A 27,861-nucleotide genomic window follows, 5' to 3' on the forward strand; every position below is an offset into this window, starting at 1 on the left:
CGGGAGACATAGTCCCTCCAGCGTGTCCTAGGTCTTCCCTGGGGTCTCCTCCCGGTGGGACGGGACCGGAACACCTTCCCAGGAAGGCGTTCCGGAGGCATCCGAAACAGATGCCCAAGCCACCTCTGCTGACCCCTCTCGATTTGGAGGAGCAGCGGCTCTACTCTGAGCTCCTCCCGGGTGACCGAGCTTCTCACCCTATCTCTAAGGGATCGCCCAGCCACCCTGCGGAGAAAGCTCATTTCGGCCACCTGTATCCGGGATCTTGTCCTTTCGGTCATGACCCAAAGCTCATGACCATAGGTGAGAGTAGGAACGTAGATTGACCGGTAAATCGAGAGCTTCGCCTTGCGACTCAGCTCTTTCTTCACCACGACAGACGATACATCGACCGCATTACTGCAGAAGCTGCACCGATCCGTCTGTCAATCTCCCATTCCATCCTTCCCTCACTCGTGAACAAGACCCCTAGATACTTAAACTCCTCCACTTGAGGCAGGCACTCTCCACCAACCTGAAGTGGGCAATCATCATCATCAATTATCAAATCAACCAACTTATTACACCACGGCGCATACAGTGGGAAGAGCATGGATGTGCAGTCGTTTTGGTCTGATACATTTTGGGATGGACTTTTTTCAAGAGACCATGCCGCACAACCGCTTCAGAGAGATTATGCTACACCTGCATTTTAATGACAAGACTAGGCATTTTAATGACAAGACTAAGACTTTGTTAAGAATTGCATTGCTTATTACAAGCCAGGAGAGAACATAACTGTTGATGAGCAACTGTTCTCAACAAAAGCTCGGTGCCATTTTACCCAGTACATGCTCTCCATACCTGAGGAAGGATGAATCCAGGCCAGTAGGTGATCGACTTTGGGAGAATGTGGTTTTGAGACTGAGACTTTCCGGGGCAAAGGCAGAAATGTGACAACAGACAACCTTTTCACATTACTAAGTTCTGATAAAGGGACTAATAAACAAATGAAAATACTATAGCCTGTGTCCTTAGAAATAATGGTTCTATGTATTATTTTTCTGTAGTTTTTTTTGTATGATTAGACCTTTAATACAAACAGATTATTGTATTGTTTTCAAATTCATTAACCATTTAAAACAATGTGTAAAATAAATATATATTTTAGACTATTCTTAATAGTTTGTTGACGTCCCAGTAGATGAACTGATGCTCTGGCTGTGTCGTGTTACTGCTGTGGAAATTGTGCGCTAGTAGTATGCTAATGATGACACGGCGTTCAGCTCTGGCTGTTAAAGAAGTACATGTATTCATTACTGCTGAATTGAAGACCCACTTGTTGAGTGTAACTTTGCTACTGTATCAGAAACATTTTGGATTGTTTTTGTTCACCTCAATCAGGTTGGAGAAATTAGCTGATCAAGGAAATGTTGAGTGCTTTTCTGTATCGTAGTGTACTGTCTGTCTAGGCTAGTCTACTGTAAATACTTTGTAGAGCGCCACTTTCGCTACAATTTTCTGGAGGTTTGCTTGAGTGCTCAAGTATGGTACGTGTACCAGGGAGCGAGTTTCTTGCAGAACAGTATTAAACAGCTCTGTGGAATATTATAGCAAGTGAGTTTATTTAGCACAATTCATACATTGAAGCAATTCAATGTGCTTTAAAAAAATATATATATATAAAAAATAATAGCATAAAAACAAATACTCAATACTCAACAAATACGGAAGCTATAAAATCTAAGGCTAAACAGTGTGGTTATGTTTAAGTGCTCAGTCATAGGCGTGTGAAAAGAAAAGTGTTTGTAACCTGGATTAGCAAATGTATACGTTTGGGGGGTGTCTAAGTTCCTCTGGTAGTTTATTCCAGTTGTGTGCAGGGTAACTGCTAAACGCAGCTTGGCCATGTTTAGTTTGGACTCTGCTCTACTAGCTGATCTGTGTTTATGGATCTAAGAGCCCTGCTCGGTTTATATTTTTCAAACATATCAGAAATGTATTTGGGCCTAAAGCATTCAGTGATTTTATATATACTAAAAGCACTAACTGACTGGAGGCCAGTGCAAAGATTTAAGGACCGGAGAGATGTGCTCTGTTCTCTTGGTCCTGGTTAACATTCTAGCAGCAGCATTCTGAATCAGCTGCAGCTGTTTTACAGTCTTTTTGGGGAGTCCAGTTAAGAGGCCATTACAGTAGTCAACCCTACTAGAGATAATAGTTTGGATGTGCTTTTCCTGGTCTTTTTGGGACACCAAGCCCTTGATTCTGGCTATATTTTTATGATAGAATGCTGTTTTAGTGACCACTTTTATGTGACTGTTAAATGTGAGTTTTGAACACCAAGATTACGCACTTGGTCCCTGGTTTTATAGGTGCAGATCATTCACAGAAACTAGTTTGCTTCGTAATTTTTATGTTTATACCTAGTTTAGAATTGTTTTGCAATGCACCATAAAGTAGCCTAATTTCGCTAAATTATTTTTTAAGACAAATGCGTTTCAGTCGCTTATTTGCATAATCTCTGATCGAAAAAAACAAACACTCAAGCGTGTATAAAATATTTTGTAAGTCAGATTTTGGCATTTCTAACCATGTTTCCTAATTAGATGATGCACATTAAAATGTTTGGATATAAATTTGTTGTCCCATTGCATATTAAACATTGAAACATGTTTTGCTACGTAAGGATGGTTATTTCACTTATAACTAAGCCATTTAAAAAAACTAAGCTATTTCAAATAACTAAACTATAATATTTGCAGCAGAGCGAGAGGTGAAATGTCACAATGCGTAGGTAAACATAATTTATCGTTGCTTTGCGGGTGCATTTTATGAAGAGCAATCATTTGATTTGTGGTAGTTTTATAGCCGAACACAAATGCACCGCTCTCGGCGTGTTTTGGTTTTATGCCAAATAAAAGAGGACAGCCCAATAATTTGGAAGCAAATTGCCGGATTTACTCCAGAAAGGTGGCGCTCAAGCACAAACACCACAAATCTGAAGAACCGGAACCACCACACATATTTTTACAATATTATCTGGCTACACTATAATAATGGCAAAACCGTTACAATATAAACAATTCAATTGTTTATCACAATTACTTGTGCAACACTTAATCATCAACTTAAATGTCATAATCGTGACAGCCCTACCTACAACAATAGAATAGATCAAATTGCCTCACTATTGTTAATGAAATAAAGACATTAGCCTACATTAAATGTATGTCTCTTTGCATTTCAAGCCCGTCAAATTTAATGAGGAGCAGGAGGTTGACACTTTTTTTTTTGGTCTTGCTGAGTTCCACCATTTTTTTTAAACTGGCCCTGGGGTGTCTGCTTCGCCTTGGACATTTCGGAGTCATAGAGAACCAGCTGCGGAGCAGGGTTCTGTTGACTTGCTGTCTGAATGTGCGGCTTTTGAATCTTGCACGGCACTTAGTCACATGACCAAACACTCACTAATGTCTTATTGTAACTGCGTGCAGAGGCTCGCTGTATTATTAGCAAAATATCATTTACATTATATCACAGAAGTGAGTACACCCCTTACATTTTTGTAAATATTAGATTATATATTTTCATGTGACAACAATGAAGAAAGGACACTTTACTACAATGTAAAGTAGTGATTGTACAGCTTGTATAACAGTGTGAATTTGCTGTGCCTTCAAAAGAACTCAACACACAGCCATTAATGTCTAAACTGCTGGCAACAAAAGTCAGTACACCCCTAAGTGAAAATGTCATTTTCCCTCCCCAGTGTCATGTGACTCATTAGTGTTACAAGTTCTAAGGTGTGAATGGGGAGCAGGTGTTAAATTAGGTCTTGTCGCTCTAACACTCCCTCATACTGGTCACGAAGTTCAACATGACACCTCACGGCAAAGAACTCTCTGAGGATCTGAAAAAAATTATTGTTACTCTACATAAAGATTGCCTAGGCTATAAGAAGATTGCCAAGACCCTGAAACTGAGCTGCAGCACGGTGGCCAAGACCATACAGCGGTTTAACAGGACAGGTTCCACTCAGAACAGGCCTCGCCATGGTCGACCAAAGAAGTTGAGTGCACATGCTCAGCGTCATGTGCAGAGGTTGTCTTTGGAAAATAGACGTACAGTAGGTATAGAAAAGAATCACCCCCCTTTAAAATAATTACATTTTGTTGCTTTGTAGCCTGAAATGAAAACGGACAAAAAAAAAAATATTGAGCTGTATTCACAACATATAACATCCAAGTGAAAGATATAATATCAACTTGTCAGAAAAATACAATTAAATTTTTTAAAATAGAATCACTGAGTTGGAAAAATAATCACCTCCCTCCTAAAAATGACTTGTAAACCCAACCAGGTGTAGTTAATCACCTTCTCAATAGCACACAAACCAATTGACTTTCAACTGTGATCAGCTGTGGTCATTTTGATTAACTCCGCATGAAACAAGCTTTTCCTGAAGCATTTCAGTCCTTGGTAGTGCAACTGAAGAAAACAATCAACTATGGGTGGCAAGGCATTGTCAAAAGATCTCTGGGATAAAGTTGTGGACAGGCACAAGTCAGTAAAAAATTCAAAGGCTTTATCAGTGCCTAGAAGCACAGTGAAGTCTATAATTAAGAAGTGGAAGGTATTTGGTACAACACAAACCCTCCCTGGGTCAGGATGTCGCTCCAAACTGGATGGAAGAGCCAGGAGGAGACTGGTCAGAGAGGCTACCAAGAGGCCTACAGCAACTCTGAAGCAGTTGCAGGAATTCATGACAGAGTGGTCATTATGTGTATGTGACAACAATATCACATTCTTCACAAATGTGGCTTGTATGGGAGGGTTGCAAGAAAAAAGCCACTCCTCAAGAAAGGCCACATGCAGCCACGACTGAGCTTAGCCAAAACGCACCTTGAAGATTCTAAGGCCACGTGGAAAAAGGTGTTATGGTCAGATGAGACTAAAATTTAATTATTTGGCCTCAACGCCAAACGATATGTCTGGCGAAAATCCAATACAGCTCACCATCCAAATAACACAATTCCTACAGTAAAGCATGGAGGTGGTATTAACTGGATCACTTGTCAAGATAGAAGGTAAAATGAATGGGGCAAAATACTGTCAAATTCTTCAGGAAAATCTGCTGTTCTCTGCCGGAAAGTTGTCAATGGGAAGAAGATTTACCTTCCAACATGACAATGACCCAAAGCACACAGCAAAACTGACCTCACAGTGGTTGAAGGAGAAAGGGGTGAATGTTCTTGCATGGCCTAGTCAGAGCCCTGACTTAAACCCCTTTGAAAATCTGTGGAATGACTTGAAGACAGCAGTCTACAAACGGTCACCATCAAATTTAACTGAACTTGAGCAGTTCTGCAAAGAAGTGTGGTCAAATATTGCAATGTCTAGATGTGCAAAGTTAGTAGAGACATATCCCAACAGACTAATGGCTGTAATTAAAGCAAAAGGTGATTCAACAAAATACTGACACAAGGGGATGATTTTTTTCCTCCCAACTCTGTGATTGTTTAAAAAAAAATAAAAATCTGACATGTTGACATCTTTCACTTGGATGTTATAAGTTGCACTGAATAAATACAGCTAAATGAAACAAAAACTGTGTCGGTCTTCGTTTCAGGCTGCAAAGCAACAACATTTGATTATTTGAACGGGGGGTGATTATTTTCTATACCCACTATATGAGTGCTGCCAGCATTGCTGCTGAGGTTGAAGGGGTGGGGGGTCAGCCTGTCAGTGCTCAGACCATACGCCGCACACTGCATCAAATTGGTCTGCATGGCTGTCGTCCCAGAAGATGATGCACAAGAAAGCCCGCAAACAGTTTGCTGAAGACAAGCAGACTAAGGACATGGATTACTGGAACCATGTCCTGTGGTCTGATGAGACCAAGATAAACGTATTTGGTTCAGATAGTGTCAAGTGTGTGTGGCGGCAACCAGGTGAGGGGTACAAAGACAAGTGTGTCTTGGCTACAGTCAAGCATGTTGGACTGTCATGGTCTGGGGCTGCGTGAATGCTGCCGGCACTGGGGAGCTAAAGTTCATTGAGGGAACCATGAATGCCAACATGTACTGTGACATACTGAAGCAGAGCATGATCCCCTCCCTTCGGAGACTGAGCCGCAGGGCAGTATTCCAACATGATAATGACCCCAAACACACCTCCAAGACGAACACTGCCTTGTTAAAGAAGCTGAGGGTAAAGGTGAGGGACTAGCCAAGCATGTCTCCAGACCTAAACCCTATTGATCATTTGTGGGGCATCCTCAAACAGAAGGTGGAGAAGCGCAAGGTCTCTAACATCCACCAGCTCTGTGATGTAGTAATGGAGGAGTGGAAGAGGACTCCAGTGGTAACCTGTGAAGCTCTGGTGAACTCCATTCCCAAGAGGGTTAAGGCAGTGCTGGAAAATGCTGGGGGCCTCACAAAATATAGACACTTTGGGCCCAATTTGGACATTTTCACTTAGGGGTGTACTCACTTTTGTTGCTACCGATTTAGACATTAATGGCTGTGTTCTGTTATTTTGAGGGGACAGCAAATTTACACTGTTATACAAGCTGTACACTCACTAATTTAAATTGTAGCAATGTGTAATTTCTTCAGTGTTGTCATATGAAAATATATAATCAAATGTTTACAGAAATCTAAGGGGTGTACTCACTTTTGTGATATACTGTAGGTCACACTATTAGGCTAATGTATATGTTATTAATATATTTATTTATTTGGTTTGTTTCCCCCTGGACCTTTTGGCTGTTGATATTTTAATCTGCTAGACAACTACATGTGATAACAGCGAAAAACCGGCAATTGCTAGCTAATGTAAACCCTGATTGTGGCAGTGCATTTGACCTGAAACATGTTGGGCAAAATCCATTAAGTCAATTATGGCTTCAAAGGCTTTTTGAAGGTCATTTGGACTTTTCCATATGAATATTGAAATTGCAAAACATTTTCATTGTATCTGGCATGACTACAAGGTTAGACAAGAATTCTGGAAATTCACTAAGGACCATTGCGCATGGCCTGTAAATAGTAGCTATGAAAAACGTTTTATCAGCCTCGTTAGCTTTCTTGAGTAAACCTTTAAACGAATGAAAACCAGTCATGTGTTTGAGAGTAAATTTATATTAACGGTCATACATTTTAGCAACAACCCCCACCCTTTTCGGGATGCGTGGGCGATATGATCACTAGTGTATCCAGGAGGAGAGGCCTCATTTAAGGCAGTAAATTAATCAGGCTTTAGCCATGTTTCACAGAGGCCAATAGAATCCAGTTTATTAATTACTTTTCTGCAATTGCCTTTATAGAATTGTCTAACAAGGAATCCCATTTTAAGATGGGAGATGAATAGTTTTTCATGGCCGATGTAAAGGACAGCTTTATCTTAATAAGGTTGCTATTGTTAGCAGTCTTGTTTTCTCAGCCTGGTACGAGTCACCGTCTCAATAGGCAGAACTAAGCTAACTGCTCTGGCTATGCTATCGACAGACTCCACTATACTTGCAGCCTGACCTGCAACCTATCATGGTGAGACTCCTGTCTCACAGATCAAAGAAAAGCACCACTCCAGCTAGGATGGAATCATTCGCTCTTCAGCAGAGCATACAACATATTAGCTTCAGTAAGCACAACAAAATTATATTTAACCATTGTTGATCAAATGATGCTTGTCCTCTAGATATTTATATCTAGATAATTTAAAAAATGGTTCCAAAAGAGTAGTTCAAGGCATATTGAGTTATTGCACACAGGCACCTAACAGACTTGGGGATTTTATGTAGTCTTCAGTTTTTCCATTGTGAGAAATTTGTTCTGTCCTTCAGCAAGTTGTTTAACCCTAATCCATTCAGGGTCACTGTCAGTAATGGCTGATCCCCTGGATGTGAACCCACTCTGAGATTGTCTCTGAGAATGGGTTCAGACATCTATATAATAGACCATATCGATTTATGAAATATGACAAATTCTAGCATCCACCCACTGAAGGTTAACTAATATATAACACTTTCAGTGCATCTGTCCTTACATCTGTGAATAACTATTGTTGGGGTAACCTGAAGTTAAATACCCCTTTTCAATAGAGGGATATTGACCTAAAGACTCCTCAATGAATGTGCAGATTCACCCTGCCTTCACATCGACAGCAATACGCAGTGAAACCTTAAGAGGAACATGCTATTTTAGAGAAGTAGGCTAAGTTGTGTTTGAATTTACTCAATGTTACTTGACTGGAGGGATCAGTAAAGACCGAGAAACCAGTTAAGCAGCATTGCTAAGACTTCTTCAGAGGAATGAAGGAATGAGAGATGTAATTCAGTGAGTGAGAGGGAGAAATGGGTACTGCTGGTGCTAACGTAGCCGAGCGTCAGAAAACGATGGGAAAGAGGAGAGAGGGGGGTGTTGTTTTGGTCTGAGAAGGAAGAAGCTGGAGCGCTCTTCACCTGCAATGCAGTGCTGGGCCTCGTCCGCCAATCAGAGTTGAGCAGAGAGTGGGGAGGGGGAGGGGCCCAGTGCTGACGACAGCCAAGGAGAGTTCTCGGTCAGAGAGAGGGTGAGTGAGGGGGGGGGCAGGCAGTAAGAGCAGAGTCGATCTCCTCTTTACTTTGCCTGTGCCAGCAGTGAAACTAAGGCTCACAGATTTCTCCTCCACCCTCATCCTTTTCTCCTTTCCTCCTCTCTGCGTTGCTCTTTTTTATATTATTTTCCTTTCCCTGCACTTTCTCCCTCCCTCTTTCCTGCACACTGTTCCTCTCGTACTCCCCACGCTCTCCCTATCATCTCCCTTTTCCTCTTTCTTCATCCCCCTCTCCTGTCTTTTTTGTGGTGCATGAGGGTCTCTGGCCCACACCTGCAACTCCACCTCCCTCCATGGGCATCCGAGCATCCTGCAGGTAAGCGCAGGGAGAGTGTTCTGTGTCTTTTTCAAGAGTTTGTGGGTTTGTCTTTGTGAACTGTAACAGCTGGACTCTCATGGCCCTGATATTTGAAGAATCAAAGTATTCAGTCCAGTAATTAAGGTGAACTTGTGTCTATATGATGTCAACCTCACTGGGAAGTGGTCGGTTTGTTCTTAGGGGTAGGTATTTGGCTATTTTCTGTTTAGATATTTAATTAGACAGCAACATTGTGACAGTAGGTGTTCAATTGACTAAGCATGGGGGGGGGGTGTTTGTCGTCCCTCTACAGTTGGGGGGGTTTGCGTGTGTATCATACCCAGGGTAGGAAATTGACAGCCGCTTCCAGCCAAATGCGGGTACTTTTTTGGTTTGGCGCATACATTTGCCAAAATGATCCTCTAGCCACTGTGGCGGGTGGACATTAGCCAAAAAGACGACTGGAAAAATTCTTCCCAAAACGTGTTTAAAAACACAAATCAACTCCTCTCTCTCTGATTGGACATTCAACCATGTAAATCATGAGCGCATCACTTGGTTGGTTGGCAAATGCGTTGGTTTAATCAGTTTGTGCATCGCAAAACCAGTGATATTACAGTGAGCGGTTATAGGTACATACAGACGGAGATACAAATTTTGCATTCAGCTTGGTAGCGGAAATGTGGTGTCATACAGCTGGGATTAAAAAGGCCAGTAGTGGTAAAAGTAACATCAGACAAAGAAAACTGTCAAAGTAAACAGGAAAAATAAACAGGACACCAGAAAGATGTGGGATTGGCTAGTGTATGACGAACAAACAGAGCAAATGTAGCCTACTGTTCGCACTGTCATCAGCATTCATAGGACAAATAGCAGACAAATTACATAATTATGGGACCTAATTCATTATATTCAATGCTCCAAAAAATTAAGGGAACACCACAAATTGAGGCTTGATGAACAATATTTATTTAAGATCAAAATCTTGACTGTACATTTTGTGATTCGTTGAGAACTAAATGACATCTTGATGAAATATTGCGTCTTGATACAATATTTCCAAGTTTGGGGCTGGACTCAAACTTGCGCCGAAAGTTCCTGAAGAAAGCCAATAAGGCAGGGTTGTCTATCAAGGGAACGAACAACCACCAAAAACCTGCTCTTAAGTACCTGCAGCATGTCGCGTGTATTGTGGCCCAACGGGCTGTTGACATCCCTACGGCTGCAACAATGAACGTCTGCCTGCTCCCAATGAATGAGGGGGCACGTAGCCAAACTGAAAAACCAATTACGACCGCCTGACATGTTGTGAAGAGGGAGAAACCATTCACAGACTTTGTCCCTGACGTAGTTCATGAATACGGATAGAGAAACCATACGGACATGGCTTGTTGACAGTAAGTGTCATGTTAACTACGCCTGCCTGCCTAAGCGCTTGCTAGCAGTGACACACAAGCCAGTCTACCAATCATTTCAAGTATTGTATTGCGCCATATTTGTTACCATAAATGTATTAACTCAGTTATTTTCATGCTTTCATGTAACATCAAATAAGCAGGCATCTTTTTGAAAATATGATAATGATGTTTATAGTAGCTAGTATTTTGATAACTATTTATTAAAAAGTAATAATGCGCATTGCATCATATTTACACTGAACAAAATTATAAACACAACACTTGATAAGGTTTGCTATCACTGTGTGATCTAAGACTTTCTCTATGTACACAAAAGGCCTATTTCCCTCAAATATTGTTCACAAATCTGTCTAAATCTGTGAGTGAGCACTTCTCCTTTGCCGAAATAATCCATCCACCTCACAGATGTGGCATATCAAAATGCTGATTAGACAGCATGATTATTGCACAGGTGTGCCTTAGGGTGGCCACAATAAAAAGGCACTCTAAAATGTGCAGTTCCATCACACAGCACAATGCCACAGACATTGCTAATTTTGAGGGAGCGTGCAATTGGCATGCAGACTGCAGGAATGTCCACCAGAGCTGTTGCCTGTGAATTGAATGTTCATTTCTCTACCGTAAGCCATCTCCAAAGGCATTTCACAGAATTTGGCAGTACATCCAACCGGCCTCACAACCGCAGACCACGTGTAACCACACCAGCCCAGGACATTCACATCCAGCATCTTCACCTCCAAGATTTCTGCACAAACTGTCAGAAACCGTCTCAGGGAAGCTTCTCTGCATGCTCGTCATCCTCATCGATGTCTGGACCTCATCGGGACCTGACTGCACTTTGTTGTCGTAACCGACTTGAGTGGACAAATACACATTCACTGTACAGGGCAGACAGCGTGTATGGCGTCGTGTGGGTGAGCGGTTTGCTGATGTCAGTATTGTGGATGGAGTGGCCCATGGTGATGGTGGGGTTATGGTAGGGCAGGCGTGTGTTATGGACAACAAACACGGGTGCATTTTATTGATGGCATTTTGAATGCACAGAGATACCGTGAAGAGAACCTGTGCAACATTGTGCCATTCATCCACGACCACCTCATGTTGTGCACTATGAATGGTCAAACAGACGAGCCATTGAATATTATTGGTCAAAAAGACGTCACCAGTACTCTGTCACAATCAACAACTTAATCAACTCTATGCGAAGGAGATGTGTTGCACTCCGTGGGGCAAATGGTGTTGACACCAGATACTGACTGGGGGGGTTTTCGGACCCCCCCAGACCCCCCCAAATACAGTGAAACTGCACATTTTAGATTGGCCTTTTATTGTGGCCACCCTAAGGCATACCTGTGCAATAATCATGCTGTCTAATCAGCGTCTTGATATGCCACACCTGTGAGGTGGATGGATTATCTTGGCAGAGGAGAAGTGCTCACTAACACAGATTTAGACAGATTTGTGAACAATATTTGAGGTAAATAGGCTTTTTGTGTACATAAAGAAAGTCTTAGATCTTTGAGTTCAGCTCAGGGTAAATGGGGCAAAAACAAAAGTGTTGCGTTTGTATAATTTGGTTCAGTGTACGTAAACCGCAATTGCTTGTATCAGCTCTCATATCACATGCAAATCTGTGGTGTAATCAATATTCTGATGATATATTTACTTACTATATATCTGTAAAATACAGTGATATTGTTTTTTTTTTTTTTAAGCCAGTAGATTTCAGACAAACTGGCCCGTTGGACCCTGGTTGTGTGTATGGACCCCACATGCCTGTATGCACTCCTGGCAATTTCTGGACATGCTCCTGATGAGATGGCAAATGGTGCCCTGGGGGTTCTCCCAGACCTGGATCAAGGTGTTTGTGAGCTCCTGGACCGTCTGTGGTACTATTTGGTGTTGTTGGGTGCACCAATACATAACGTCCCAGAGGTTCTCAATTGGATTCAGGTCTGGGGAACTTGAGGGCCGGTCAATGGCATCAATGCCTTTGTCATCAAGGAACCTCCTACACAATTTGGCCACATAAGGCCGTTCACTGTCCTGCTCCAGGAGGAACCCAAGGCCTATTGAACCACACTATACTGGGAGACACAGCAAACTTTGCAACAGAATGTTTTGCTAGTGTCCTTGTCACTACTGGTAGCATGAGGCGGTACCTGCAGCCCAATCAGGTTGCACAGGTAGTCCAGCTCCTCCAGGATGGCACCTCCTATCTCTATCTTGAATTGACTTGGTGTTATACTGTGTTGATTACATGTGCGTTGTACCTCTGCAGTTGGTCTGCGTGTGTCTTTTTCTGTGTGTGCCTGTCTTTCTGTCTGTGGGTGCCTGTCTTTCTGTCTGTGGGTGCCTGTCTTTCTGTCTGTGGGTGCCTGTCTTTCTGTCTGTGGGTGCCTGTCTTTCTGTCTGTGGGTGCCTGTCTTTCTGTCTGTGGGTGCCTGTCTTTCTGTCTGTGGGTGCCTGTCTTTCTGTGTGAAATGCAACTGCATTTCTGGAGGTTTATCATCAGTGGGTGCTGGATAATGGCAATGGTATTTGTGTGCGTGTCCTTTTATAATTGTCTGGTACTCTGCCTCACCCCACCCCCCTTTTCCCTCTATCTGGTTAGTCTTGCGTGCGTAGCTACATAGAGGCAGGTGTTCAGGTCTCTGTGTGAAACACAGAGAACAGGGTTTGTTTCATCTTCATTGCACTGATACACCCACCATGAATCGTAATGATCCACAGGTGTTTGTGTGGGTTGGAGGACAGCTGGATGACCAAACCTGGTATTATATGGCCCACCACGCAGTGTAAATTTACAAAGTCATTGGATATACAGTATCTCACAAGTTAGTACTCCCCTCATATTTTTGCAAATATTTGATTATATCTTTTCATGTGACAACATTGAAGAAATGAAACTTTGCTACAATGTAAAGTAGTGAGTGTACAGCTTGTATAACAGTTTAAATTTGCTGTCCCCTCAAAATAACTTGACACACAGCCATTGTCTAAACCGCTGGCAACAAAAGTGAGTACATCTCTAAGTGAAAACTCAATATTTGCCCTGGCATGACATAAATGAATAGAAAGGTAGCTTCTGTTGATGCATGTAATTTCACCAAATTCATATTCTTTCATAGAAATGTTATCTTTCCATTTGTTGTAATAACAAAAATGTCATTGACATGCAACAATTGGTATTAATGCTATTTGGTATTTAATATTATTTATTAGGCTGATGAAAATGTTCAGATCATTAGCCTGCCACTGTTGTGCATTGACTGATTCCATCATTCAAATACAATTACTCACTGTTTTTGACAATTTCATCTAGTTCCCATCTATGATGGATGTCAAACGTAGTATCCTGACTGATCTGTTTTCAACCATTGATTTAATCTTGTGCCAATATACAGTAGGGAGAACAAGTATTTGATACACTGCCGATTTTGAAGGTTTTCCCACTTACAAAGCATGTACAAGTCTGTAATTTTTATCATAGGTACTCTAAAACAAAGTGACAGAATCTAAATAAAAAATCCAGAAAATCACATTGTATGATTAAGTAATTAATTTGCAAGTATTTGATACATCAGAAAAGCAGAACTTAATATTTGGTACAGAAACCTTTGTTTGAAATTACAGAGATCATACGGTTCCTGTTGTTCTTGACCAGGTTTGCACACACTGCAGCAGGGATTTTGGCCCACTCCATACAGACCTTCTCCAGATCCATCAGGTTTCGGGCTGTCGCTGGGCAATACAGACTTTCAGCTCCCTCCAAAGATGTTCTATTGGGTTCAGGTCTGGAGACTGGCTAGGCCACTCCAGGACCTTGAGATGCTTCTTACGGAGCCACTCCTCTCTGCAGAAAAGCATCCCCACAGAAGGATGTTTCCATCTCCATGCTTCACAGGATTGTACTCATCCTTCTTCCTCCAAACACGGCGAGGGGAGTTTAGACCAAAAAGCTAAATTTTTGCCTCAACTTCAGATGGGCCTGGACATGCGCTGGCTTGAGCAGGGGGACCTTGCGTGCGCTGCAGGGTTTTAACCCATGACGGCATAGTGTGTTACTAATTTTTTTCTTTGAGACTGTGGTCCCAGATCTCTTCAGGTCATTGACCAGGTCCTGCTGTGTAGTTCTGGGCTGATCCCTCACCTTCCTCATGATCATTGATGCCCCACGAGGTGAGTTCTTGCATGGAGCCCCAGACCGAGGGAGATTGACCGTCACCTTGAACTTCTTCCATTTCCTAATAATTGCGCCAACAGTTGTTGCCTTCTCACCAAGCTGCTTGCCTATTGTCCTGTAGCCCATCCCAGCTTTATGCAGGTCTACAATTTTATCCCTGATGTCCTTACACAGCTCTCTGGTCTTGGCCATTGTGAAGTGGTTGGAGTCTGTTTGATTGAGTGTGTGGACAAGTGTCTTTTATACAGGTAACGAGTGCAAACAGGTACAGTTAATACAGGTAATGAGTGGAGAACAGGAGGGCTTCTTAAAGAAAAACTAACAGCTCTGTGAGAGCCAGAATTCTTACTGGTTGGTAGGTGATCAAATAATTGTCATGCAATAAAATGCAAATTAATAAAAAATCATCCAATGTTATTTTTTGAATTTTTGTTTTAGATTCCGCCTCTCACAGTTGAAGTGTACCTATGATAAAACAGACCTCTACATGCTTTGTAAGTAGGAAAACCTACAAAATCGGCAGTGTATCAAATACTTGTTCTCCCCAATGTATGTCAATCGATGCATCCATAGAGACTCAACTGTTGTGCTCTCATTCTGCCCCTGAAGCAGCCTGTAGTTCCAGAAGATCATAGTTCCAAAAAGGCCCAGACTGCTATGGAAATAAATGAATGGCTTACCCTTAACACATCTGGCATTTAGTAAGGTCTGTGACTTTTTTATAACAATCATTAGCCTAAGTTAATAATTATTTTTATTTTAAATGTTATATACCGATATGGCATTGTCATTTACACAATGTAGTATTATTGTTATTATTATTGACCTCTATTAGAACATTTTGTGACGTAGGAAAATAGTTCCTTTAATGCGTTTCTCCAGATGTAGGAAGACCGGTATCCATTTTAGGCTACTAAGAAGACAGGCAGCAACACTTGGGTGTAGTTAGAGGTCAGAGGCGGGAAGAGGACCTTGGTTGCTGTATTTTTTTAACTGTTGCTTAAGATCTGAAACAGGGCAGAATAAATTACAGCAGACTACAACTGTGGATTACCGGGAGAGAACAAGACAGCGGGAAGCACTTGTGAAAAGAATATCATACTGACATGTAATAAACAGTGTGTATGTGTTCCTAAATGAGATGTGTTTTTGTGACTAACAGAATGAAGGCAATGTGTTGTTTCTGATGCTTGTGAAGTGTAGTTCTACATACGCAAGTAAATAACTCTGTTGTAATCTTCAAATATATTGTAGGTCATTTTTTGGACAGGAATGCACTGAAACAATACTTTTCTCAAATTATAAGTTTTTCTCACACCACTGTATTAGTTAGTAAAACTTGTTTTTAGTTCTTTGTACACCCTGTTCTTGCAAAGAGAGTGGCACTAAACCCTTCCCTATTATTTCCTATAATTCTCAAGAGATTGTAGAACACAGGGATATGTGAAGGGCTCTTTGACCATTTACAAAATGTTTCCAGATCCTTGATCTTTCAATCTGGGTTTATTAGCTGCTCTCTTCAGTTCCAACTACATACTTAATGGTATTTAATGCTGGAGACTACTAGAGCAGCTGCAAAATTTAGATTATGTAGTCAAAAATGTCTGTGGATCTGGGTCTGTATTTGGGGTCATTGACTTGAAATGTTTAGCTATTTCAGACTACCGGCAGATTAAATCCGTTTTTTTTGCCAACCTGTCCTATTGTGGGTGAAGTTCATGATTCCATTGACTTTAACAAAGGCACCTGGAGCCCAACAGCCAATTCTGTCAGCAACTTTCTCCATACACCAAAACAACTACTGGTGTTCATAGCAAAATAGTCCCCAAGTGAATCAGGAAAACATATAAGGCTACAAAACTGTCCTTTAAAACTGATGTACTTGAAAAATAGTGTTAATGCAAATGTACTTTTATTGAAGAGCTACCAATAATTTTCACGTCTTTGAGGAATATATAGGAGAAATTACAGTGACATCACAAAACAAGCAGCCACTTCTGGGTTCTTCGGGCATGTTGTTTTGGAAACACCTGAGCAAAACTAAAAAATGAGTCAATGTAATAATTCTAATTATATTTTCAGTGAGACGTGAGTTGTTGTTCGTCAAAATATAGTTTTGTTCTACTCTATCTTTGAACTTGGTGTATTGTGTCCCTAACAAATGTCTCTTACTGAGTGACTACCCATTGTTAAACAGCGTAGAAGTTAAAAACGTGGCTGTCACGCAGGCGACTGGGGTTTGATCCTCGCCACGGATTAAACAAATTAGTCATTAAGATCTGTTCAGGATAGACTAGAACTTTGCGTTATATTGCGGTGGACGAGCTGGGCCGGTGACGAACATAGGCTTATTGCTCTTGTTTTCAATTTACATAGCTTAGTTCACATGGCTTATTGGTTAGATATGCAACTGTCTGTTTTCTAAAGAAACAAACCAGCCATCAAGTGATTTGAGTCATTGTTTTTATTATAGGTGTTATATAGCTATTAGTTAGCCATCTACATTAATCTCTTATTTAATTTAAGGTGTTGAATATAGTGTAGCAATCCTGTTATACTTGTTGGTTTGGATGATAACTAATGTAAGGAACCATGATATTTAGACTAATTGGTTTGGCAATGCAAGTAAACAAGACACCACATCTTTACACACGTGTCACGTGCATCCACACCCACTGTTTAAATAGCGTAGAGGTTAAAAATGCCGTGTGTCACATAGTAAACGGCGGATCGAATCCTGCTTGGGCAACAACATTCATCCCTTTTAATGGTGGGCTGGCAAAACTAGGCTTGCCGGGTTCCCTTTCTTGTCTATTGAATGTATTTACATTATATTTTTTAGTAAATCTGATTATGAATAATGTTGTTTATTGCCACTATCATCTCTTGTTACAGATTAAGGAGGCCAAAGTGTTAGAGTGAAGCAAGGCAATGTCAGAGAAGGTCCATTTCACTTTAGAGGAAGAGTGGCTCCTGGATTGTGAAAGAAATAAGTAGATGAAATGGCTGAGTTATGACAGAGTTGTCTGATTATACCCTTTCATTAGAGAAACCAGACTTTTGTGTCCCTTGTACACAAGACCACCTAGCAGGCATTTGTTTCCAAGGTTGAATATAATTTTGTAGATGATTGTGTTTTCACCTGCAGTTGATATTAAAACAGACAGTGCATTATATATGGGATTCCGTTATAAAGATCAATCAATTCATTCAGTTGGTTAGGAGGTAATGTTGACTTTGTGGACCACATTTTTGTTTTTGATATTTATGTCTTGGAATGGTCAGGTGGACGAAAACATTGACTCTCCAATCGTGCACAACCTTATGTCATGAAGAGGAAATTGAAAAGGAAGTGTGGAGCCAGATGGAGCCAGTGGAAGAATGAATATTACCCACTAGTGTTGTTGTGAAAGATGACTGATCCCTGTAGTGTCAGAACTTCCAGCTGTTGTTGACAAGGACCATGTAGGACTACAACCTGACCCTGTGACTCCAGTTAGCTTGACAGTCTTTGCTATCATTGAGGTGACGACACAAAGTTTACTGTACATCAGCACATTTTCTCATTTGTATGCATGTATTGAATTACAAATCACATTTAGATTATGGTAATTAACTGGCACAGAACTGCAAAATTGATATGAAGTAGCACATTGTTCTTATTCCAATTGTGCGTTTATTTCTCATGTATTGTTGTCCCTAGTGTATGTTTTTATTTGGACTGAATGAATGCTTTTCATGTGCATTATTGCCTATTGGATCTCTTTAAAAAAAATCTATATGTGGTTTGCTTGTTTGCATTCAAAAGCTGCTTTCTTGAACTCTCTCCTTAGCAGCTGACGCTTGTACACAAGGCCACACAAGGAGTGAGTGAATTGCGCTAAAATTATTTACCCCAGGGGGCTGGCTAACATATGCCAGAGACACTAAAAGTTTCTAGTAACTAGAACATGTGCGTTCTCATTTCACCCACTGATTTAACCTTATGTCCATCATCTATCACTTGAGCTGACCACAAACACACGCACAAAAGATGTCATTTTCTACTGAGAATAGAGAGGCAATTACGTTGGCCCAGCTCGCTGCTGATTAGATGGTGCATCTCTGTCTGTGGTGGGTTAGATTCTGGAAAAAGCATGAGTCTGCAGCATAGTAATAGTCTAGTTCTGTGTGCTGTGGTCCCATGTGTCTAATTGGAATATCTGCGTGACATTCATGAAGTGTCTTGTCTGGCCCAAGGCGACGTATCACATAACTGACATCTTGATGTTCTGCTGAATATCTATAGTGACTCCTAAAGGCAATGACCAGTGTTCTCTGAATTATCACTGAATTCATTATTAATTAAATATGGAATAATTAATTTTGTTCTGTTAGATATTTTAATTTATTTGACTGTCAGTTTTAAATATATGGTCACATTAGTTTTTTTGGATAATATTTTAAGACAAATTAAAAAACAGGAGTACTGCTTTCATAAGTGTTCAACCTCAACATATCAATAGACTTTAGGTCCACCTTTCGCTCTGGCTTTATTTTATGGTATGTACTAGGGATGCAATGGTACAGTGGGCTCACGGTTTGTACGTTTTGCGGTTTGTGGGTCACAGTAACACTACGGTTTCGGTATGAATGATGTCATCAGTGCGTTTCCACTCGAGTAGCCGGCAGTGGCAAGGCAATGCTTGCAGATTGCTTTATTTAGTCTTATCCTCGTTATCGTATTGAATGCTGAATCCGAAATGTTCCCACACAGTGGATTTGAAAGGAGGCAGTGCCTCTTCAAATTTGCTTCTCTCTGAATGCATTTTAGCTCTGGTCGCGTCAGAATGCCTGGTTGAGTGCAGTGAGAAACCATGATTTCAGTCTTGCTAACACAAGACAGATCCGGTTCCACAGGGGGGGAAAATGGGGCATTGCCCCCTCAGGTAGCAAGTCGTTCAGTTATGTTTTCCCATTTACATAGGCCCTGCAGCAAAACACTTATGACGGTTGGCTGCTTTTTTCCAGATACATCGGTTCATGAGGTAGATAGATAACTTACCTAGCTTGGAACTAGATATCTAGCTACATAGTGGATATTGGCTGTTAAACTTCCCGCAGGTACCAGTAAATGTGCATATTCAATCACAAGTTGTTGGATAACAGCAACTTTGCTTTGTCTTTGAACATTTTTAAGGGAAAGAAAATCAAGTCTTTCAAACTTGGTGCATTAATGGGAATTAAATCTGTGGAATCCTATACAAAAGCTCAGGGAAAAGCCTCCAACAAATGCCCCGCATTGCTCAGTTTTGTTTGGTCGTATCACCAACGACAGGCCTGGGAAGTACAGCCTGTAACGTTACTCTTAGCTGCTTACTGCTCCAACAACAGTGGGTACTTCAGTCGAATTTGTGTCCTTATATATTATTATTTGCATGGGGTGTTGTGAAATTGGTCTTAAATTGAATTTATAGTGGCATTCAATTAAGTCTTAATATCTTATTTTACTTCCTGAAACCTGCTGATACCCTACGCCTTTAGGGAGGTTTCCTACTGAAATGTCATTGCAAGTTGTCTGTTGGTTGTTTAATGGGGAGGTTGCGGTCCCCAGCTTTGCACTAGTGGTGAGAACAAAAGGATGGCGAAAATCGACAAGTCAATCACATTTTCGGAAGTTACAGAATAATTCTGTACTCCCGATAGACTAACTAGGTGACAGTAATGACGGGTTATTTCTTAATCTAAATCAATCTGGCTAATGGCCAAGTACAGGAAATTATCATGGCAGGCGAAAGCATACCTGTGTGCATCCCGGAAACATCTTTACTGGCTGAACGTTTTTTCTACGCTGCGGGCCTGAACAGACTGTTAGCCTACACATCTACTCCCGGAGCACGCGGACATGCTAGTTTTTCTAAACAAGATTAAATTATCATAATGTTATGGACATTGCCTAATGATTATTTAAATTTTTCTTAAGATCTTGCATCTATGGATGCACTAGCCAGATTTTGTTAGTTTTTTGTGTAATTTATTCCTATTAAGCTTCCCTCCAAGGATGTTTATTTTATTCACTGGAACGAATCGGTATGTTTATTTGATGTAATGCAGACTGTAATGTAATTCTCTTAGTCTATATAGTAAGTGTAGTTTCATTTTGGAAAGTATGGTTTTAAGGGACTGAATATTAAAAAGTTGATTTGATAATCTAATACATTTTGTATTTTGTTGTTATGGCTAGAAAACATTGACACTAAGACATTAGCTAATGTAAGGCAATTCATAAATATCTCTGCTCTAATTCATGGGAGACAATTCAAATTTATAGTTCATTTGCTATCGTAATTAATGGAAAAGCTTGTAACAATAATTGGAAATAAATCACTTCATAAAATACTAACGACTTGACATGCCTGTACATTAGGTTATTTGCTGCTGTTATGGCATTTCTGAATCTAAAGGTCTTCTGAGTAAAAGTTTATCTAGCATTCTTGTTTATGCTAAAACATCATTGAGGTTGTTCACCAAATTCTTTAGTAAAACGTTGAGTTCATTGCATAACATTACAATGTACCTATATTAAATGAGGGGTCGACTATTCAACGACAAAAGCTGAGGAATTATTGATAGTGAAAATATTTGTCATGCACATCCCTACTTTGCACACTTATTTTGGATCTTACTTGGCACATTTGCACCTGGTTGTTCAGGTTGGTTGGATGAAGTTTGTGGTACACTTATTGAGTAGTGCCGCAGATTCTCAGTGGGATTGATATCAGGACTTTCTGGGACTCTTGACATGAGCCGTTTTGTTCATATGCCACTTAAATTTTGCTTTGCAATGCGCTTGTGATAATTTTTGTACGGGAAGGTGTATTTCTCCACATGCTTTAGTTGTTTGTGTGGGCTGGTTCTCTTGCAATATTTCCTTGTAATTTGGTCTCCACAGCATGTTGCTGCCACGACTACATACTGTAAGGTCAGTGTGTTGAGGCATTGGTATTGATAGCTCTTTGTGTTTGCTCAAAAAGTGTTTTTTAGACCAGAATTTTACCTAAAAAAATAATTCCCCATTGCAGCTGGGTAACTGCTTTCTACTTTGGCACTGGTTTGTTTTATCCAGAAAGGTGGAGGCCAATGGTAAGGTAATTATATCCTTGTCAGGGCAGTTTCTTAAACTTATGTAGACCGGAAGCTTCCAAAGCTCAGAGGTTGAAAACTTTCACAAGCAACATTTCAGTTTATTTTCCTTAGGAATATTTCCTCACACAATCAATGTTTTCATTTGAATGTGAGTGTTTTAAAATAAAATATTCAAATAATCACATTTCGATGTGACATCTATAACTAATGAGGTTTGTCACAGGGTTGTATACTGGATACAACTTAATCTCTCCACTCTCTCTTAGCTTGATTTGGAGCTAGGCAACATCTCCAGCTTTCAGTATTTGCTTTGCCCCCTTAATTAACTCTGATATAATGCATGATAAATGGATTGTGTTTTTGCTGAGTGTACTGGGTGCCACTCCTCCAACTGCTTTTACCATGTGAATGGAGATTTAATGTTTTGTTTAACATTACACACACACTTAAGCTAGGCTTTTCATTTAAATGGATTTAATGGTTGGTTACTTTTTAGTGATTATATGGTAGTTGTAATATTTCATAGTAAGGATGACTGCATGAGAACAGGCAGTAGGACAGAAGTCGTTTCCTGACACCACATTTTACAGATTCACTAGGATCAACCCACCACCAGTCAAATTCCAGTCCGGACTTCAATGTAGTTTTCCGTTGCTGATGACCGTCTATGACGATATTGAACAAAGGTAGATGTTTTCCCACAATAGGCCACTTCAAAAACTCTGCTGATCTTCCGTTCTCAGATTAGGCTGACCTGTTTTCTTTATATTTTTGTACATTTAAGGGTAACAAAAGTTTTTGGACAATGTGCAGGTGTTTGTTGCATCATTAGTGCATGCACGAGAGAGCTGTCAGTGTCTAGTCTTGATTGTTGGCTTTGCATTTGGTGGAAGTTGTTGGTTCAGATTTAGCTTGTACATTCCTCAACCCCAAACGACTAAATAAATCCTCCTTTCTCCAGACCAGACCCTGGACCGCGGGGAGCTACCTCCCAGCACAATGACTCTCCACTTCCCGACCAGGACGAGGAGATTCTGGGCTCGGATGATGAGGAACAAGAGGATCCCAACGACTACTGTAAAGGTATGAATCATACACACTGTTCATTTGGAAAGTATTTGACCCTTTCGCTTATCATATTTTGTTACGTTACAGCATTGTTCTACAATAGATTAAATTGTTTTCTTCCTCAATCTACACCCAGTACGCCCTCATATTGAATTGAATTGATTTGACATGATTTGGAAATGCACACACCTGTCTATATAACTTCCCACAGTTCACAGTGCATGTCAGAGCAAAACCCAAGCCATGAGGTTGAGGGAATTGAGCTCCAAGACAGGATTGTGATGAGGCACATATCTGGGGTATGGTACTAACACGTCTGCAGCATTGACATTTCCCTAGAAAACGGTGGCCGCTATCATTTTTACATTATTAAATGGAAAAACACTTCCTAGATTTGGCAACCTGACCACACTGAGCAATCGGGGGAGAAGAGCCCTTTGTCATGGAGGTGACCAAGAAACCTGATTGTCACTTTGACAGTTCATGTGTGGGAAAACTTTCCAGGTTGTCGCAGCACTCCACCAATCTGGCCTTTATGGTAGAGTGGCCAGATGAAAGACACTCCACAGTAAAAGGCTCATTACAGTCGGCTTGGAGTTTGCTGAAAGGAACAAGATTTAACACTTTGGCCTGAATGCTAAGCATCATGCCTGGTGGAAACCTAGCACAGCTCATCACCTGTCCAATACCGTCCATACTGTGTGGCATGGTGGTGGAAGCATAATGCTGTGGGCATGTTTTTCAATGGCAGAGAAAGATGAAAGGAGCAAAGTACAGACATCCTTGATAGAAACCTTCTCCAGACTGCACAGGCTCTCAGGATTAGCCAAGTTTAACTTTACAACGGGACATTGATCCTCTGCACACAGCCAAGACAATGCTGGAGTGGCTTCAGGACAAGTCTGTGAATCAATGTTTCCTACACCGCTATAATAGAGCTGTGGCATCCCACTGGTAAATGTTAACTGCCATTGCAAAACAGTCATAGCTGTAGTGTGAGCGTGTAGTGTACGTGTAGTGTAACTGTTATGTTGCCATTCACATTATTGACATTTTGTATTACTGGGCAAACTTTGTTTGTGTGGTGCTCACCGTTTGTCAAACCCTTGTTGGTGTTAACTGACGAACACGAGTGTGGTTCTACTCCCTAACGTTACAAATGTTATAGAACAGTGCAAGTAAGCCTGTCCAAATAATTCAGTTCACTAGTGAAACCAGCAAACAAGCAAGCTAACTAGCTAGTAGGGATGCAAGGCCGAGTAGACCCACAGTTCGGAACGTACCGCCGTTTGTGGATCACAGTAAACAGTATGGTTTTGGTGTGAATGACATTTTTAGAAGTGTTTTCACTCGAGTAACCGACAGTGGCAAAGCAATGTTTGCAGACTGTACATTGTTTAGTCTTAATTCCCTCATTGTATTGAACCAGTGTTAATTTCATCAATAAAAAGCTTTTAAGTGTTTCTGTTTTGTCAAAAGCATACATCAAAAGCATACATTGGCAGAATAGTTTGCATTTCTCGTTCCATGGTTGCAATGCTATTGTTAGTGGAAAAGAAATGTCTTGCCCTGATCATTCCAGAATCACTTCAGATTTTTTTCTAATCTGGCGGCAACAGATTTACTGTCAAGTCAATTCATAAAGCACATTTAAGAACAACCGATGCTGAACAATGTGCTGTACAAAGTTATGCAATCTATAAAAACATACAACAAATAGAAACAAAAAACCACTAAGACAGTTAAGCATGGATGTCCCTAAACTGACTTGAATGGCAAAGCATAAAAATAAGTTTTAAAATAACTGGATTTAGACACATTTTAGACTAATTCCAAATAGACAATGAATCAGTTTTACACATTTATTTAATATATAGAGTATTACAATTACAGTACTTTTTTTTTTTTAAAAAGAGCAAAGATGCAAGAGAGAGCTTCCTCAAACATGGCTCTGGTTTATATCCCAAATCTAAAGGAGTTGGTTTACTTACCAAAGGATAACAAACCTGTCCTGGAGAATAGACCCCATATTAATTAAGGGCACATTCCGTTCTGGGGCTGTCTCATACATTGTTTTGTCCCGAGAAGCAAGCAAGCTAGGCATTAACAAGCAAACCTTGTCCCTGCATTCACAGCTTACACAAACATCTCTAAACCATTAACATTCCAATGATTGCCTACTAGTACAGAAATTAGGTACATAGGTATACATGTTAGGTACATAGGTATACAAGCTGCAAGTGTGATGAGTGACAAATTCCAGAGTGCAAAGAACTGCAAAAATCTATTTGAGACGATATAAGGACATGTATAATAATCTCCATATCCTTAAGAGAGAAGGATTTTAGTTTTGCAATAGTCCTCAGATGAAAGAAACTACCTTTGACAGCATAATTAATTTGTCAAATTTTAAAGCTGATTCAAAGATAACACCTACATTTCTTGCAAGGGAGTGCACATTTGTGGCCAAGGCCCCCACATTTTTAGATACTTCCTCAGATGATTTGCAAGTGCCAAATAGTATAACTTCTGTCTTATTCATTAAATTGGAGAGAGTTTTTAGCCATGCAGCCCTTATCATATTTAAGGCAGACAAAACAGGGCTTCAAGGAGTTGGTATCACCTGATTTTTGCGGTAAGTACAGCTGTGTATCACCGCCTTGCCGATGGCTATGATGGACAACAGACATGAATATGTAAATCACCAAGGATTAGAAGGATTGACACTACAGTTATCGCAATATCATGTTCCGCAATATCACATTGAAAATGTTGGGAAAGTATGCAATATTCTGTTTATTTTGTGGAGAGATGTGTTTGTTGGCTCTGTGGCTTAGTTGTGATCGATTTATAGACCACTTGAAACCGCTATATAATGATCATGTTTCATTGGCTAGTTGCCCTGTCACATGCACGTTTGAGCGCATGGGTCAACTACTCAAACATACCCTATGGAGCATATAACATGATGTGTGTGCATACTTCGACAGCATGTGAGTGAAGAGGGATATAGAGACAGCGAAGCGAGTCAGAGGAGCGAAAGAAAAGAGGACAGAAAAGTAAGAAGATGAGTGTTGCTCAGGGAGACAACAAACAACGGAGATCGAAGAGGAAACGTTAGTGGCAAAAGAGTTACATGGTAGACGGTGACTGAAATTCTGATTTACGTCATGAAAAGCATTACAAAAGTATAATCCAAAATAAATATAAACATCTTGGCATTAAATTCATTTGGGAATAGAAGACTGACTGTCCGGTATTAGCTATATTTACATCAAAAAATTAGCTATTTTGATGTAAAACAATGAGACAAAGATAAATCATGTCAGAACTTTTTCCACCTTTAATGTGACCTATAACGTGAACAATTCAATTGAAAAACAAACACATCTTTGGGGGGGAAAAATTTAAATAAAATACTCACAGTAACCTGGTTCCATAAGTGTGCACACCCTTAAACTAATACTTTGTTGAAGCACATTACAGCACTCAGTCTTTTTGGGTAGGAGTCTATTAGCATGGCACATCTTGAAATGGCAATATTTGCCCACTCTTTTTTGCAAAAGCGCTCCAAATCTGTCAGATTGCGAGGACATCTCCTATGCACAGCCCTCTTCAGATCACCCCACAGATGGACAATTGGATTCAGGTCTGGGCTCTGGTGGGGCCATTCCAAAACGTTAATCTTCTTCTGGTGTAGCCATGCTTTTGTGGATTTGGATGTGTGCTTTGGGTTGTTGTCGTCGTGCTGAATGGTGAACTTCATCTTCAGCTTTCTAACGGACGCCTGAAGGTTTTGTGCGAAAATTGCCTGGTATTTGGAACTGTTCCTAATTCCCTCCACCCTAACTAATGCCCCAGTTCCAGCTGAAGAAAAACAGCCCCAAAGCATGATGCTGCCACCATGCTTCACTGTGGGTATGGTGTTCTTTGGGTGATGTGCAGTGTTGTTTTTGTGCCAAACATACCTTTTGGAATTATGGCCACAAATTTCAACCTTGCTTTCATCAGGCCATAACACATTTTCCCACATGCTTTTGGGAGACTTGATGTTTGTTTTTGCAAACTTCAGCCAGGTTTGGATGTTATTCTTTGTAAGAAAAGGATTCCGTCTTGCCACCCTACCCCATAGCCCATTCTTATGAAGAATACGGGAGATTGTTGTCACATGTAGCACACAGCCAGTACTTGCCAGCAATTCCTGCAGTTCCTTTAATGTTGCTGTAGGCCTCTTGGAAGCCTTCCTGATCAGTTTTCTTCTCATCTTATCAATTTTGCAGGGACGTCCAGTTCTTGGTAATGTCTCTGTTATGCCATATTTTCTCCACTTGATAATGACTGTCTTGACTGTTTTCCATGGTAAATCTAATGCTTTGGAAATTCTTTTGTACCCTTCTCCTGACTGATATCTTTCAACAATGAGATCCCTCTGATGCTTTGGAAGCTCTCTGCAGACCATGGCTTTTGCTCTGAGATGCAACAAAAAATGAACTAAAAAGAACAGCTGAACTGTATTTGTGATTAATCAGAGTAACTTTAAATTATGGCAGGTCTGTAATTACTTCTATTTAACATGGGTTTGGATGTGATTGGTTAATTCTGAACACAGCCACATCCCCAGTTATAAGAGGGTGTGCACACTTATGCAACCAGGTTTTTATTTTACATTTTTCTCCCTCAAAGTTTTGTTTGTTTTTCCATTTAGTTGTTCACATTATAGGTCACAAAGTGTATATTTCCATTAAGACTCATCTGAGACAGGGTCTGGGTAGTTTTCATTTCAAAACACAAACCATCCAAAAGTGCTCTATTATGTACAAAACAAATGTAATGCTGTCAAGAATGTATTTCAAACTTTTTATTAACTTGATTTGGTACAATTCTATAATAGCAATCAGACTTAAGCATGAGTGTGTGCAAAACCTTAATTTGCAGCGCGTGTCTTAAAAGTTGGACAGGGTTGACCGGTCTGCTGTACCTGTACATTCTGTCCTCAAAGTTGATGTGTTAGAAGCAGGAAAAATGGGCAAGTGTAAGGGTCTGAGCGACTTTGACAAGGGCCAAATTGTGATGGCCAGACGACTGGATCAGAGCATCCCCACAACTGCAGCCTTGTGGGGTGTTCCCGGTCTGCAGTGGTCAGTATGTATCAAAAGTGGTCCAAGGAAGGAAAAGTGGTGAACTGGCGACCG

The 27,861-nt window shown here is 40.6% G+C and overlaps 1 protein-coding gene across 3 annotated transcripts in view; it reads left to right on the forward strand.

Annotated features, from left to right (window-relative positions):
• srpk1b (SRSF protein kinase 1b) overlaps positions 1 to 27,861 on the forward strand; it is a 59,623-nt gene that overhangs the window by 11,802 nt on the left and 19,960 nt on the right. For 2 of the 3 annotated variants that reach the window (XM_010899047.4, XM_010899049.4), the window contains exon 3: positions 22,563 to 22,684. In XM_010899047.4, the coding sequence (XP_010897349.1) occupies positions 22,563 to 22,684 (122 nt within the window). Of the gene's footprint in view, positions 1 to 8,594; positions 8,891 to 22,562; positions 22,685 to 27,861 lie in introns of those variants that run through there. The other variant, XM_010899048.4, reaches the window with a different exon arrangement.

This window comes from Esox lucius, chromosome 17 (genome assembly GCF_011004845.1).
Source record: "Esox lucius isolate fEsoLuc1 chromosome 17, fEsoLuc1.pri, whole genome shotgun sequence".
Taxonomy (NCBI): Eukaryota; Metazoa; Chordata; class Actinopteri; order Esociformes; family Esocidae; genus Esox; species Esox lucius.